General features: G+C 44.9%; 1 protein-coding gene across 5 annotated transcripts in view; it reads right to left on the minus strand.

Moving 5' to 3' along the window:
• Window positions 1–11,844, minus strand: part of NR2C2 (nuclear receptor subfamily 2 group C member 2) — a 37,937-nt gene extending 26,093 nt beyond the window's left edge. Inside the window, exons 1-5 of one of the 5 annotated variants that reach the window (XM_036390734.1) lie at window positions 11,638–11,717; window positions 11,303–11,420; window positions 8,467–8,550; window positions 7,108–7,207; window positions 585–695 (exon numbers count right to left, since the gene is read on the minus strand). In XM_036390734.1, the coding sequence (XP_036246627.1) occupies window positions 585–656 (72 nt within the window). In that variant the 5' untranslated portion in view covers window positions 657–695; window positions 7,108–7,207; window positions 8,467–8,550; window positions 11,303–11,420; window positions 11,638–11,717. Of the gene's footprint in view, window positions 1–584; window positions 696–7,107; window positions 7,208–8,466; window positions 8,551–11,302; window positions 11,466–11,637 lie in introns of those variants that run through there. The other 4 variants (XM_036390735.1, XM_054515990.1, XM_054515991.1 and 1 more) reach the window with 4 other exon arrangements.
• Window positions 11,845–15,765: the final 3,921 nt, after the last annotated feature.

Consider the following 15,765-nt stretch of genomic DNA (forward strand, 5'->3'; position numbering starts at 1 on the left):
AGATTCTCTTATGATGGAAGGTTTCTATTTCTGATACACTTGTCTGGTAGCATGATATCTATTTTGCCTGGTAGAGTAATCATATAAATATGCACTAGAATTTCATTAAAACTGAGTAAGTCCTATGTAATTTGCCATTGAATACATTCTGATACATGAATGACATCTTTTTATTACCTACCAGTAACAAAGTTCCACTGTGCAGCATTCCCAAAGGCCAACTTTACACGAAATAGATTAATCTGCTACTGGCTCCTAAATGAGTGGAAGAGGAATCCACTTGGAGACAATCTCAGATACCTGTTGACAATATCTCACCCTTTGGTGTGGCCAGGGCTCAGGAGATTTGCTTGTGCAGGCAAGGTTTAACCTGTGTTAATACTCCTCACTGGCTAACATATACAGCCATCTAGTCAGCACCAATACTGAGGGAAAAAGAATTTTAATTTTGACTAAAAATTACCTAATCTCACAAGACTTAAAGGAAGTGTTCCACAGTCTTTAGCATGCTTTTGTATAAAGCTAAGTAGGAGGAGAAGAAAAAAAGAAAATATATGATAGTTGGTTAATTCTTGGATTTTTACCTGAATGCGTTGTGGTGAAGCTACAGAGGAGTCTGTGGAAATTATCTGGATACGCTGGGAAGGGCTGGTCATCACTGGAGATTCAGATAGCGAAGTCGGAACAGTTGGCACCTGTAAATAACATACAGAATTTTAATTCAGTGTTAAGGTATTGAACACTTTTTAAAATACCTATATTTGTTAAAGATCAGATAGCCCTATAGTTTAGAATCTAAATTTACTGGAAAGGTTACAGTCATTTAACCAACTTGGATTGGCTTTCAATGAATTATCAGAATATTTTTCTTCTTCTGGAAATGGAGTGAACCTGACAAAACCAAACCACCACTACCACCACCACGCTGCTCAAATGAATCCCTAGGTAAGTACTGTATGATTCTTTAGCTTACTGAAATGCAGAAATACTTTTTTTAACTTTCAATTATACACTTGTCTCATTTTTTTCTTCTGTAAGTAAAATGTTAAGTAGTTCCCCTTTTAATAATTTCAAAGTATTTTTGAATGACAGAGATTAACTTTCACACTGCTTCTGAATACTGTTGTTTTTTGTCCTATTCCTTACCTTTCTAGAGTACCAAACTATAATGCAAATTTAGTTCTGAATACTTAGCACAAAAAACATCCCTTGCAAAGCCATTTTCAGAGCAAAAATGCTAAATGTTGAATTAAACATGGATGATAACATTTAGATTGGATATTGGGAAGAATTTCTTTCCTGAGAGGGTGGTGAGGCCCTGGTACCAGGGTGCCCAGAGAAGCTGTGGCTACCCCTGGATCCCTGGAAATGTCCAAGGCTGGACTGGACAGGGCTTAGAGAACTCTGGGAGAGTGGAAGGTGTCTCATCCAACCCAAACCATTCTATCAACCTGGTATCTGCAGTAACACGTCCAAAACTGGGATGGTCACAAGTTGTTTTTACCAAATCCTCTTCTAAACAATCTTGGAATTATATCAAAATTTTTACAGCTGGACAACAGGACAGTTTCAATTTTAGCTTGCTTTGAAAAATCTTTGTTTAATATACAGAAAAGTTAATTTATGACATAAAGAAAAAATAGTTTGGATAGCAAGGAACATGAACTACAGTCTCTTTGGGGAAGCAGAGGTATTAAAATACACAAGACATAATGAAATCATACCATTTACTCCCCCGTTGCCTGTACCATAAGTAGTTCCACATACTATAAAAGTGTAATCTAAAATAAACATACAATCTCCAATTATCTTTAATACAGGTCACAAAAATTGCACACTAAATGAGGAAAACAGACAGGAGAGATGTAGAAATAAGAGGTGTCTTCTAACTATTGGATGATTGAAAGTTTTCAGCTGCAGAAAACAAGATACCTAGGTGAGAAAAAAGACTCCCAAAAATCCAGACTCTTAGAGGACACATTTAATTGATGATCTTGTCTTCCATGCCAAATTATTAACAAAGCTATGTGCCCTTTAAAAGATCTAAATTAGAGCAAGAAGGTCTTTTAAAACTGTTTTACAGTTGTTCAGCTGTAGAATCCTTAGCCTTTCATTGATGCAACTTCAGACCTTACACCACAATGTACTGCAGGCAACCTAGAAAAAAAGAATTGTCTATTCTTCTGTATTGTTCAAGGAGAAAGACAGACAAGACAGACATAAGGTACCTGCATGGAAATTCTTTAAACATTTTGGAATTGAACAGCCACTTGTTTTCTGGGTTTGCAAAGTATGTTTAACCTGAACCCCATGTGGCACAACTTGAAGCCATTACTTTTTGTCCCCCACCTGACTCCAGCCTCCTGTCAGGGAGTTGTTGAGATTGAAAAGGTCCCCCCTGAGCCTTCTTTTCTCCAGGCCTAACAAACCCAGCTACCTCAGCCACCCTCAATGACTGATTCTCCAGATTCTTTTTCAGCTCCTTTGCTCTTTTCTGGACACGCTTCAGCCCCTCAATGTCTTTCTTGCATGGCAGGGCCCAGAACTGGCCCCAGGATTTGAGATGTGGCATCACCAGTGGCCAGTACTGAGCAACAGCCACTACCCTGGTCCTGCAGGCCATGCTGCTCTTGATCCAAGGCAGGATGCCATTGGTCTTCTTGTGTGACCTGGGCACACCCAGCTCACATTCAGCCACTGTCAACCAGCATCTGCAGGCACTTTCCTGTTGAGTGGCTTTCCAGCCACCCTGCCCAAAGCCCGGAGTGCTGCGTGGGGTTGTGGTGACCCAACAGCAGGACCCATGGCCTTGTTGAACCTCACATTGTTGGCCTTGGCCTCAATCCCCTCATCCAGGTCATCCATAAAAATATTAAAGAGAACTGGGTTCAAAACAGCCCTAAGGAACCCCACTAGTGACTGAAGGATGGATGTGGCACCACTCCCCACCACTCTCTGGCCCCAGTCACCCAGCCAGCTCTTAACCCCACAAAGATGCACCTAAGTCCTGGGCTGCAGCCTCCCTTGGACCGTGTTGGGAGACAGTATCAAAGGCTTTGCTGAAGTACAGGTAGGCACAATCACACCCTTCACTTCATCCACAAGGTGGGTCACCTCATCATAAAATGAGATCAGCTGGGTCAGGCAGGACCTGCCTTTCCTAAACCCACGCTAGCTGGGCCTGATCCCCAGGTCTTGTGAGCGCCACGTGATCTCACTTGGAAAAATAACTTAAAATTAGCAAAATTGAAAGGAAAATCCATCAGATTCCCTGTAGACCATCTTTAGCTCTAAAAATTAATTCCACAACAAAACATTTTTATGAGACTGCAGTGAAAGCTGACAAAAGGATGAAAACAAAAAATATTTTTAAGATTTTCAAAAGTTAAATTTGTTAAAGTTATGGCACATGAAGTTTTGAGAAAGTGACCATGTATTTGACAGGTTTTACAACAATAAACTTATTAACAACAATAAACAACAAAATCCAGTGGACTTCCACTAGAAAAGTTTCTGCAGCAAATGAATAATTTAGTTGTCTAAGTAGCATTAGTATTTTCTTCTAATTTCAAGGATTCCATAGCATAGAAATATGCTCACTATTGAAATTAAGCACTTTACTTGACAGAAAACACAATCATCTATTGTACATCTCTCTAAAAATAGTATCCATACATAATTACCTAGAGGAGTGTATTTACAGCAGGGGTACACCATAAACTTTAGGTCAACTAACTGTGATCTAGTGTATATTATTTATATCTAGAATATGATTGCTTGTGCTCTCAAACCAGTAAGTACCATTAGCAATAATTTCATATGCTGAAGTTTATAGAAATTAATAACGATTTGCCTTAAGTGACACAGAAAATCTGCACAAAACTCAAGAAATACAAAGACACACTTAAACACATATGCATCTACCTTTTTCATCATTAAACTAAAAACAAGTATTTGGCAATTAGGTGCATTTCAAAGGCTGGCAAAATCAAATTTGGTTTCTTCTGTTTAAATTATTAATAATTTTTCTCTTTTTAAACAAATATATATAATTGTATATTTACCTTATTTTTTCTACTTTTTTCAGTTTCTAAATTTTAGTTGAAATCATATTAAACTTCCAGTAGATGGGTGTATATATATAAAATATATATATGTATATATAAAATCAGTAGTTTGAAGTTAAGTTTCTCCAAGCATTTCATTATTTTATGTCATTAGAAATAACTAAGGTTTCTTCATAGGCATATAGTCATGTTTTTACAGTAATTGACTGATTTGCCCATCATGTACATATGCATCTATGTGTGTTTGTATGAGCATATGTACATATATATTAAATATTTGTCCTGACTAACCAAATTTTCAGTACTTTCTGTAGCTTATTTCCCCCTCCCACACTGATTATAAAAGCAGCATTTGAGAAATAAATTGAAGGAATAGGCCACATAGAGAGAAATTTTTAAAGCCTCTAATCTTTTCTAACTCAAGCAGAAAAACATTTTCTACATGCACTCCAGTAAAGGCCAAAGTAATTGAATTGCTTGAATACATTATGTGTAAACCAATTTCAGGCTCAATAATTTCTATTCTCTTTCCTATATTAATTAAAGCATAATTTAGCAATCACAGACCAAATATTTTTAACTGCACCCATAAAACAACTGAAGAATTTCAATGAAAAATATGGTACCAAATTTTACACCTGCAGCTCAAATCAAATCAGAAAGACTTCTTTTTCCATAGATATTTTTCCTAATGAGTAGCTTTAGCTATTAAATTGATAATAGGCTTTTACCAAAAATGTATATCCAAACACATTTCTTTGACAGGTGTAAGACACATCTAAAAAACATTTCAATTATTCTCCTTGGAATTAGCTCTCCTGACCACTCCCAAGTGGCCCTTTGTAGGATGGCAGATAAAAGTCAAATTCACCACTAGCACTCTAGTTTAACTGCCCGAATAGGATGCCAGTGCAAGACCTTGTATAGCACATAAAAAGGCAACAATCCTGGAAGATACTGCAATTGGCACATCTGCATGCTAAAGAAAATCTCAGAGCAGCTCTTATGGAACACCCCACACTTCTATTGCACCAGCAGCTATGCCACAGCTGGCAAGAGTCTCCAGTTCAAATGCTGCCCAGCTGCCTAAACCAGAGACAATCTCCATATTCCCATTTGCACTTTCTGCGAATACCTCTCAGGCTCATGGTACCGTTAACAGGAACTTGAGAAAAGCTGTATTGAAACTTGAGAAAAGCTGTATTCGAACCAAAAATTGTTTAAGAAGACTTTGCATCAAAACTCCACTTTGAAAAATCATCAGAAATGAGCGAGTGGCCAATGACAGCAATAAAATATTAAATATAAAGGTTCTTATGTCGCACTTCCTTAATTCTTAAAACAAAGTAAAAACTTGTTCCATCAGAACAACAGTGTTTCCACTCTCCTTTTCCAGCATATCTTCATCTGGACGAAAATCTGAACTGCAGAACTACTTCTTATGATGTAACATGTCAGAGGTATCTGAAGAGGGTCAAGAAAATATTTTATGTGACAAAGATATCCAGTTATTTTTTGAGCTTCATGGGAAAACATGCTTTCCAAAAGGCTTCAGACTTTGATAGTTTCCTTTCAGGACACTGAGGGAACTGAAAGCAACTGAAAATTCTCCAGCAATGTAACTGTCATGAACAAGATCCAGGAAGCACAGGGCTCAACAGTAACCTCATGTAACTCTCTCCCTGAAGCCTCTGACCAGAAAAAGGATGCACCAGGAATAGTTTGTGGCTGCCAGAGAGCTGGCCAAGGACAGTTATAGCAACTACTAAAAATTATTCCTGGTTACACCAGAGCTGCTGTTGGAAAAATGAAATAGCCTTTATTTCCACCACCACACATTCCCTCCCCTTCCTCCTCCACACCCTGCCCACAACAGTTCTGTTTAAAATTTTTTAAAATTTTGCATTAAAATCATAGGTACGACACAGGGAATGCACCTCCACTTTAAAAACAAACACATTTTTCTTAAACAGTATTCAAGTCAGATCTAAGTTGGTGCTGGGACTGCATATTGTACAGTGACAGTACTAAATAACTACTTCAGAAAAGCAGCATTACTTATTTTTGCATTAAGGCTTAAGTATTCTTCCTGCTTTTCAAAAGTTCCTCAGGATGAGGAGAAACTGCTGAAATTCCCTCCGAATCCCCTAGCTGCTCTCTGTTCTTCAGTTTCATGAACTGCAAGTAATGGCAACTTCAAACACTAAATATGGACCTCTCATCCAATCTGTTCAGAAATGCACAATTGAAAAAAAAAATAAACAAGCGACACTGTATAAAGCACAAGGAAGCAAAAGCAGTGAAATCATTTGAAACCATTACAAGAACAATTTTTAAAAGTCCTAAAAATAGAATAAGTACAAAAATACATGCAACACTGGAGCACACTCAGCAACTTCTATGAAACATTCCATTTTATGAAAAAACTGATGAACTATTGCTCAAGAAAGAGAAACAATGTAGCCTACTTGCATGACAGTCTGGTTTGGTGCCTGGCATCACAGCTCTCAATAAACCCACGCCACTACATATGTGGCAGTTATGTTGAAAAAGTGATGGTGATACAGGTAAAGCTATTAATATTTGCATTAGGTTATTCCAGTTGCAACTTGTCTCTCACAGTTCATAACCTAAAATTCAGTGCATCGTCAATGACCCTCTTCTTCCATTTAATTTTCATTTATAAAAAATATCATATTCCGAAAGTCTCTAATTTTTTAAAGCCAGTGCCAAGTTTGATTCTACATTTTCTCTAAGATATGGTGAGTACAAATAGAGAATTTTAGCATATTTAAAGAAAACTAGTTATGTATTTACCTGTATTAAAAACTGACAGAAGACAAATAGCAGGCAGCCAGCCATTCATAAAGAAAATATTCAATATTAACATGGTCATAGTATTAATGAATTCCTAATGAGATAATGCTGCTTACAACTGGTTTTCCGTGAACAAAGTTTTCATGGTGTTACGCAGTGGACAGGCATATCATTTAAGCAGCAGCTAAATACTATAAAGAGATGGAGCCCTCTATTTACCCACCGGCCAGGAAGAAATCACAGAGCTTCATACACTCTTGAGATGGAGCGATCTCTCCAGTGGCAAGATACAACCATCACACTATGTTACCACGGTGCATTTCCTGCACGAGGAATTACAGATGTCACATATTTTATGTGCTTTAGATGTTAGAACAGCACCCAACCTCTACCAATATAGTATAAAGTTTTCCACTACAGGTTTCTCTTTCCAAGTATATTTGGAAGTGTTTTTAAAAAAATGCAGCATGTCAAATTCATACCTGGTACAGAAAACTAGAGTGAAAAATCTCTTGTTGGTTTTCACTGTGAAACTTAGGAAGTTTTTTGAAACTATTCCAAGATGTTAATTTCAGGACACTCACTAGGGCATTTAGTTAAAAAGAATGAAATTTCTTTTTTAAAAATGTACTTCTAAGTATGGAACCTCAAATCAACTTCTAAAACCAGAATTAAACTTATATTTTCTTCTTTTATAGGACTTCTTGAACTAAAAGTATTTTTAATATACATGTGTAATCTTAGCTCAATAGGTGAAAGAAAACTCCACACTAATATCTGAAAAGTGGCCTTATCTACAGATGTCTCTCAGCCCTTTTGCCCTTTATTATTTATTAAATCCCTTAATTACATAACTACGAAAAATCACAGTAAAGTTCAAGGATACTAAACCTAATAATTTTAAACAGACAAAAGATTTTGCTTATTTTTTGACTGAAGTTTGCATAGTGAGGGAGATAAATTATTTTCTATGGCCATGAACACTTCCAGTTTGTGTTTATGAGCTGATTTAAACTTTTTAGCTGTTGAGCATCCAAGCTTCAGTGAATATGCATCTAGACATCACTTAATCACTTAATATCACTTTAAGTAGGTTTTGTGCTTTTTTTCTTTAAAGTGTGGGCACAAAATATAAAAACTGATTTAAGTTAACCCCTTTGCTGTAAATTCAGAATGGCACATAAGTAAAACGGGTAACTTCAAACACTGTGGTGGATCTAAATTACAATTCCAATTAGGTGCAGAAGCTTTCCATGTTCCAAAAGGTCAATCTAATGATCAAATGACAATAAATTTTGTTGTATTAATTTTTTAAACAATTCATAATACAGCCAAGTTTCTCTATAGCTCATGTTGATGTTTCTGCTTACACTCTTAATATGGGGGCCACCAGAACAAAGTAGGGTGAACAAAACATGTTCCAGTTGGACTATTTTCATGCTTGCCCCCAAGTGTAAAGCAGCACTTTTCTTTAAAGATCTTCTGTTCTGTTTATATTAATTGTAAACAGCAGGGACTCCCTAATAAGTTTTTAAGTTCAAAATCTCATACACCAACTGTTGTGATATCATCTGTCACTCACCTCAGCCACCTGCTGAGTCTCCACTACCTGCTGAGCCAGCACCTCCATATTGGTTGCCATGGTGAAACAAGACCATTAGAGAACCTGTTTGGAAAGATGCCAGCAACTTCCATCAGGCACAAAAGTTTGGCTTTTTTCTTAGTATTAAAGAAAGCTCTGCTATGACTTTTTGAAAATTTACAACTCTGCTTGAAATATCTGGCAAATAAGAGAAGGTGCCATTGACGTGTGTGTGCGCACATACATACGCACACATAAACATATATGGGACATGCATACTGTTCTAACTGCTGAGGTACAGTTATTCTTTTACTTTATTAAGCCTCTAATGTACTCTTTCCAGTCCCTTATTTAAGCTGTAGAGAAGAGATGTTAATTTCATAAATGAGAAAGGACTAATTTCAAAGTCAAGTTCTAATGCAGCTTGCAGAATTCATAGATCTCAAAGGCACTTTCCTCAGCTCAGGCAGGAGAAACCTTGCCGTTAAACTGCTTCTACCCCACATGCTGAACCAGGGAGCAGCAAGCTCAGAATGCTGCTTGGCATTTAACTGAGTCCTTCCATCAAACCACCACGTTCATCCATATTCTTAAGAGTAATCTTACACAATAAGGGAAATAAACAGTTTCATCTAAAATGTATCTTCCATTATTTAGGCTATTTCTTTATTATAATGTGATACTATTTTCACGATGAGAACAAAATACTGCAGAATCATTTCATCCTATTCCAAGTAACTCCACCTGCAACTTTAGGGTTTAGAAAAAAATACAAAGAAACAATAAAAGACAAAGAAACAATAAAAAAACACCTGCAATATATTTTTAATTATCATTATTATGGATGTATTTCTTTCAAGGTAAATTTAATTAAGATTTCCAATTAATGCATTCAGTTTTTAATTGTGACTTGCTAATTATAGGGCTTGAATTCAGATTCTGATTCAGGCGTCGGTAATAAAAAGGCATTTCTGAATGCTGGCTTGTTTGATGTTTCATTGGAAACCTGTGCTTAAAATTGCAAAGCAGTAATTTAATACAAAATTTAAAAATACAGCACACAATAGCAACACGGGGAGCAGAAAAACGTATGCATGTCTCCAGCACCCATTCAAATGTAACTTCTACAAAGCTAACATTGTTAAATGTGTCAAAATTCATTAAATTGAGTCACTTATATTGTGACAAATGTGAAAGTAATTTTGTATATGTCAAGTATAGATTATTTGTAACAATGGATAATCAAACTTCAGACATCCCCATGGAAATTGTATTTATGCTAGGTTCTCCTACAGCTTGTCATTATTTTATTGAAGTATTGACTTGATTAAGACTATGAACCATTTCCACCAAACTCAGCTTATGGATGGTTTCCTCAGTTGTTCAATGGTTCCTATTCAGTGTTTCCTCTTATTTTTTTATGTTTAGCGAGAAGCATAATCATATGCTTATAATATGCTATTTTCTCAGCACTTTATTACGACAGAAGCCCTTCAGATAGAGATACTTTGTTCATAATAGTAGCTTTCCGAGCCACAAAACACAAGTGTTTGCAATAGAATGAGTCTGACAGATTTGATGTTGTTGGTGCTATCACCTAGGCTTTTTGTACTTTCGACCTTCACAAAAGAACCTTAAGCTGAGGCTATCTGATCAAATCCAGCTGAAGCACAGAGACCATTCACAGCCACACCAAGCTTCTTAATGGTGTCAACCCCCAGAAGGCAAAAAGGCAAAATCAGCTTCCTAGCAAATGCCCCGAGCAACAGTTTGTTAGGCAACCACAACAAAACCTCCCAAATCAACACAAGAGGTGAAATTTAAAAACTAGGAAGAGGCACCTGGAGCACCAGGAAATTATTTTCAGCATAACAGGGTGGCAGCCAGCTCAGTATACGCTGTCCAAAACACAGTGTAGAATCAGTAATCTTTCCCTAAGCTGCAGTGAAACCTCAGAAGCAAGTAATAAATTCCACTTGAGAGGTTCTAAGGGTATGGCCCTACTGACAAAACATGGCAAAAGTCCGAATTCAAACTTATTGAAATTTGTTCCTTTGCCTTAATGAAACGAGGTTCTTTAAGCTGTGAGCTCGACTCGGCTGCCATCGGCGGGGAGCGAGCCCGGCCCTGCCGGCAGTCTCCGGTCCATTGTCCCGGCGGCAGGACCCGGCCCACACCCGGACACCGCCGACCGAGCGGAACACCGCGAGCGGCGCCGGCAGCGCGCCGGGACTGCCGCGTCCCCATTGGCTACGCCGCGCGCGCCGCCCGCGCCCATTGGCTGCGCCGCGCCCCGTCCGCTGCTGAAGGGCCTTCGGCAGCTCCCCGCCGCGCGCCGCCGAGACACGCCCCCGGCCCGCCCCCAGGCCCGACCAATGACCTCACGACAGGCGCAGCACTCCCCCCGCAGATCACCCATTGGCCGAGCCACCCGCTTGTAATAGTGGCGGTAACGCCCCTCGAGCAGAGGGAAAGCCCCCCGGGGATTCACTGAGCACAAGATGGCGGCGCTGGCCACCCGCCAGAGCCCAGGCGGGGCTGCTGCCGCCGCCATTAGGCCCCTTCCCCTCCCCTCCGGTATAGCCTTGTGTCCGCCTAGAGGAGGCCCAGGCATGGCAGTGAGGAAGCGGCCGGTAAGATGGCGGCGGTTTCAGCCCCGTATGCAAAGTACCCGCCGCCCCCTCCCCTCCGCCCTCCCGGTGGCAAAGGTAAAAGGGTCGGGTTCAAGCCGCCGCCTCCGCCCGCTCAGACTCCATCTTCTGTCTCTCTGTGTGTCCCGCGCTCGTCATCGCCGCGACCATCGCCCTACACCCCTTGGACAGCAGACTTTGCTCACCGCGATCGTACCAGCTCCGACCTCAGCCGGCCCACGCTGCAACCAGCGGCTCCGGCACGGGACTGCCCCGCCGATCGACCCAGCACGCCACAATGGTCGTTTCCTCTCTCTCCAGGAGCTGTAGACCAGGCCAGACCACGGCCGGTGCTCGCTTACCAGACAAATACCGGAGCCGTGCAATCCCCCTCCCCTAAACCCACCGTCACCCCACCCCTCCCCTCGCGGGGGTGTCCAGAGTAGGGCCCTCTGCCGCCTCCCCGCGCCCCCTCCCTCGTCCTGGCCCCCACGAGACAAACCCAGCAGGCCGCTTCAATTTTAAAAAATATTTTTTTTACCTCAGGAATGGGCGCCAAAGGTGCAGTGGCGGTGACCCGACCGCGCCCGGGCAGGCCGGTGCCCAGCAGCGGCCCTCCCTCCCCCCGCGGGGGCTGCAAGGGGCTGTGGGGCCCGCGGAGGGGAGGGGGCCGGGACTGTGTTGGGGTCGGGCGTGTTTTGTTGTGTGTGCCGTGCCCTGTGACAGGTCAGAGTTCGTGACCCCACCGCCGCCGCCCGGTAGCGCGTCCCCGCTTCCTCTTCCAGCGCCAGCCCGGCCGCGGCCCCTCCATCCCCCGCGGGGCGGGGCCGGCGGCGGGGAGGGGCTATCGGGCTACCTGGGCCTCCCGAGCCTGCCGAGCCCTGCACTGCTCCGGCCGGGCCGCGGAAGTGCCGCTGGGAGCCTGGCCTCCGGGGCAGCGAGGGGAAGGTACGTTCACCGCCTTTGTCCCTTTCGCTCGGGAGGCTTCTCAGGAGCCGGAAGCCCGAGGTCGCGGGCTGGCGGTGGCTGTCCAGTGCGCTGATGGAATTGATGTCCCAGGTGTATCTTGGTTCTCGCTGAGGATGCAGTCAAAGGTGGGCTCACAATTGAGCAAGCTCTCACAAACGCCGCCGCCAGACTGTTTTTATTTAATTTTGTAAAGTCAATGTCATTGATTAGGGCTCTTATGGCAAAGTTGGCTGTAAGTGAGGTATGTTGTGCCTTCAAACACACAAATAGGCATGAAACAAGTTTGGGTGTAGCTGAGGTGGTTTAAGAGTTTACCACCTTTCAATGCTTGTCTTCTTACAGGCTATCAGATGTTCACTCCCTGTCATAACTAGCTATCCTTAACCTACTCGTATCAAAATGTTCTTAATGCTTCTAGTAGGTTTCCTTTGACTCTAATAATTTTTACAGAAGCTAATTTAAGGAGCAGTTAGATGAATAAGATAACACCTGAAAGAAAATATATGGAAGAGATAGCAGTTAAATGCAACAATCACAGAAACAAGAGGTGCTGTTAACTATTCAGTATGTATGCTGTCTTGGTTTTTTTTTTTTAATTTTTCTTTGGAAGGTTGTAGTTTTTTCTTAGAACTGACTCCTTGGGGTAAGGGTATGATTAATGTACTAGACCTACAAGTTACAGCCTTACTTTCACAGACCAGGAATTAGTAAAGCATGTGATGTGCAGATATGTTTGCAATACACAAATAAAGGAAAACGTTTCAAAAATGTCTTGGGTGTTTACTGCTGTAATGTTAAATACATGAAGAAATTTCAAATTCTCAAAATATGGACATGCATACATTTAGAAGCAGATATTTCTTTTAACTTCATAAAATGTATATCAAAGTGTGACCAAATGAAAGGAAAAATGGAAAATGCTAAAGCCAAATATGAATGGCTGCTTTCCCCCCTATGTGTTTCCTGATGGGCAAGCTGAGGAAAGGTTTAGAAGGCAGGAGGATTTGTCTCCTCCATCTTCCTTGTTTCTGCAACCTGGAGAAAACTTTGCAGCAGTTTTACTCTGAGCTCTGGTGGAGAGCAATCATACTTGCTGTACAGCTCCACCACGCATGCTAAGGTTGAGGAAAGCTGCATTAACATTGTGACAAATTTCACTGTGGTTTTTGCAACAATTTCAACGAAGTGTAGAACTACAGTGTATGCCCTGAACTTATTTAATAAGCAAGATTGTATTAGATAATGCTGAAATTTGCTAAATTTATATACACAGATATATAAAGGAGTGTCAGTAAAAACTGCTTTTTGGCCTTAGCTATGATTGGACAGAAATTAATAGAAGATCCCAGAGGTAAAAAACATCAAAGAACACTGAGATTACTCTACAAGTCAAGGTTAATAACTAGACTGGCAGCAAAGAAAATAATTATATTTATCTACCACACAGTGGTGAGCTGACTGTGGATTGCAGCCACACGATAACCCAGTCACTCACTTTCCCCTCCTTTTCTATAGCAGGATGGGGAGAAAATGACATGAAAAAGCTCATAGGTCAAAATAAAGACAGTGATCACTTAACAATTACTGTCGTGGGCAAAGCAGACTTGGGGGAAATGTATCTAACTACCAGTTAAAATGGATGTGGATGGTGAGAAAGCCAAAAATTAACATACCACCTTCTCTAGCCACCGCTTTCTGCCAAGTGTAGTTTCACTCCCTCTCCCATCCAGCCCTCAGGGTATGGGCGATTCCAGCCGGCACACGTCAGCTCCTGCTTGCCCTTCTGCTCCTCACGGAGGGCTCCTGTCCTCATCCCGCAGGTCCTGCCGCGAGCGAGAGCTGCACCGAGGGCCGCCCCCCTAACGGGACAACGGGCTGCCTTCCTCAGGGCTGCCCCCCTGACGGGACAACGGGCTGCCCTCCTCAGGGCCGCTCCCCTGACGGGACAACGGGCTGCCCTCCTCAGGGCCGCTCCCCTGACGGGACAACGGGCTGCCCTCCTCAGGGCTGCCCCCCTGACGGGACAACGGGCTGCCTTCCTCAGGGCCGCCCCCCTGACGGGACAACGGGCTGCCTTCCTCAGGGCCGCTCCCCTGACGGGACAACGGGCTGCCTTCCTCAGGGCCGCTCCCCTAACGGGACAACGGGCTGCCCTCCTCAGGGCCGCCCCCCTGACGGGACAACGGGCTGCCTTCCTCAGGGCCGCTCCCCTGACGGGACAACGGGCTGCCTTCCTCAGGGCCGCTCCCCTGACGGGACAACGGGCTGCCTTCCTCAGGGCCGCTCCCCTGACGGGACAACGGGCTGCCCTCCTCAGGGCCGCTCCCCTGACGGGACAACGGGCTGCCTTCCTCAGGGCCGCCCCCCTTGACGGGACAACGGGCTGCCCTCCTCAGGGCCGCCCCCCTGACGGGACAACGGGCTGCCCTCCTCAGGGCCGCTCCCCTGACGGGACAACGGGCTGCCCTCCTCAGGGCCGCTCCCCTGACGGGACAACGGGCTGCCCTCCTCAGGGCCGCTCCCCTGACGGGACAACGGGCTGCCTTCCTCAGGGCCGCCCCCCTGACGGGACAACGGGCTGCCCTCCTCAGGGCCGCTCCCCTGACGGGACAACGGGCTGCCCTCCTCAGGGCCGCCCCCCTGACGGGACAACGGGCTGCCTTCCTCAGGGCCACCCCCCTGACGGGACAACGGGCTGCCCTCCTCAGGGCTGCCCCCCTGACGGGACAACGGGCTGCCTTCCTCAGGGCCGCTCCCCTAACGGGACAACGGGCTGCCTTCCTCAGGGCCGCCCCCCTAACGGGACAACGGGCTGCCCTCCTCAGGGCCGCCCCCCTAACGGGACAACGGGCTGCCCTCCTCAGGGCCGCTCCCCTGACGGGACAACGGGCTGCCTTCCTCAGGGCCGCTCCCCTAACGGGACAACGGGCTGCCCTCCTCAGGGCCGCCCCCCTGACGGGACAACGGGCTGCCTTCCTCAGGGCCGCTCCCCTGACGGGACAACGGGCTGCCTTCCTCAGGGCCGCTCCCCTGACGGGACAACGGGCTGCCTTCCTCAGGGCCGCTCCCCTGACGGGACAACGGGCTGCCCTCCTCAGGGCCGCTCCCCTGACGGGACAACGGGCTGCCTTCCTCAGGGCCGCCCCCCTTGACGGGACAACGGGCTGCCCTCCTCAGGGCCGCCCCCCTGACGGGACAACGGGCTGCCCTCCTCAGGGCCGCTCCCCTGACGGGACAACGGGCTGCCCTCCTCAGGGCCGCTCCCCTGACGGGACAACGGGCTGCCCTCCTCAGGGCCGCTCCCCTGACGGGACAACGGGCTGCCTTCCTCAGGGCCGCTCCCCTGACGGGACAACGGGCTGCCCCCCTGACGGGACAACGGGCTGCCCTCCTCAGGGCCGCTCCCCTGACGGGACAACGGGCTGCCCCCCTGACGGGACAACGGGCTGCCCTCCTCGGGGCCGCTCCCCTGACGGGACAACGGGCTGCCTTCCTCAGGGCCGCCCCCCTGACGGGACAACGGGCTGCCCCCCTGACGGGACAACGGGCTGCCCTCCTCAGGGCCGCTCCCCTGACGGGACAACGGGCTGCCTTCCTCAGGGCCGCTCCCCTGACGGGACAACGGGCTGCCCTCCTCAGGGCCGCTCCCCTGACGGGACAACGGGCTGCCCTCCTCAGGGCCGCCCCCCTGATGGGACAA

Source organism: Molothrus ater, chromosome 11 (genome assembly GCF_012460135.2).
Source record: "Molothrus ater isolate BHLD 08-10-18 breed brown headed cowbird chromosome 11, BPBGC_Mater_1.1, whole genome shotgun sequence".
In the NCBI taxonomy this organism is placed as follows: Eukaryota; Metazoa; Chordata; class Aves; order Passeriformes; family Icteridae; genus Molothrus; species Molothrus ater.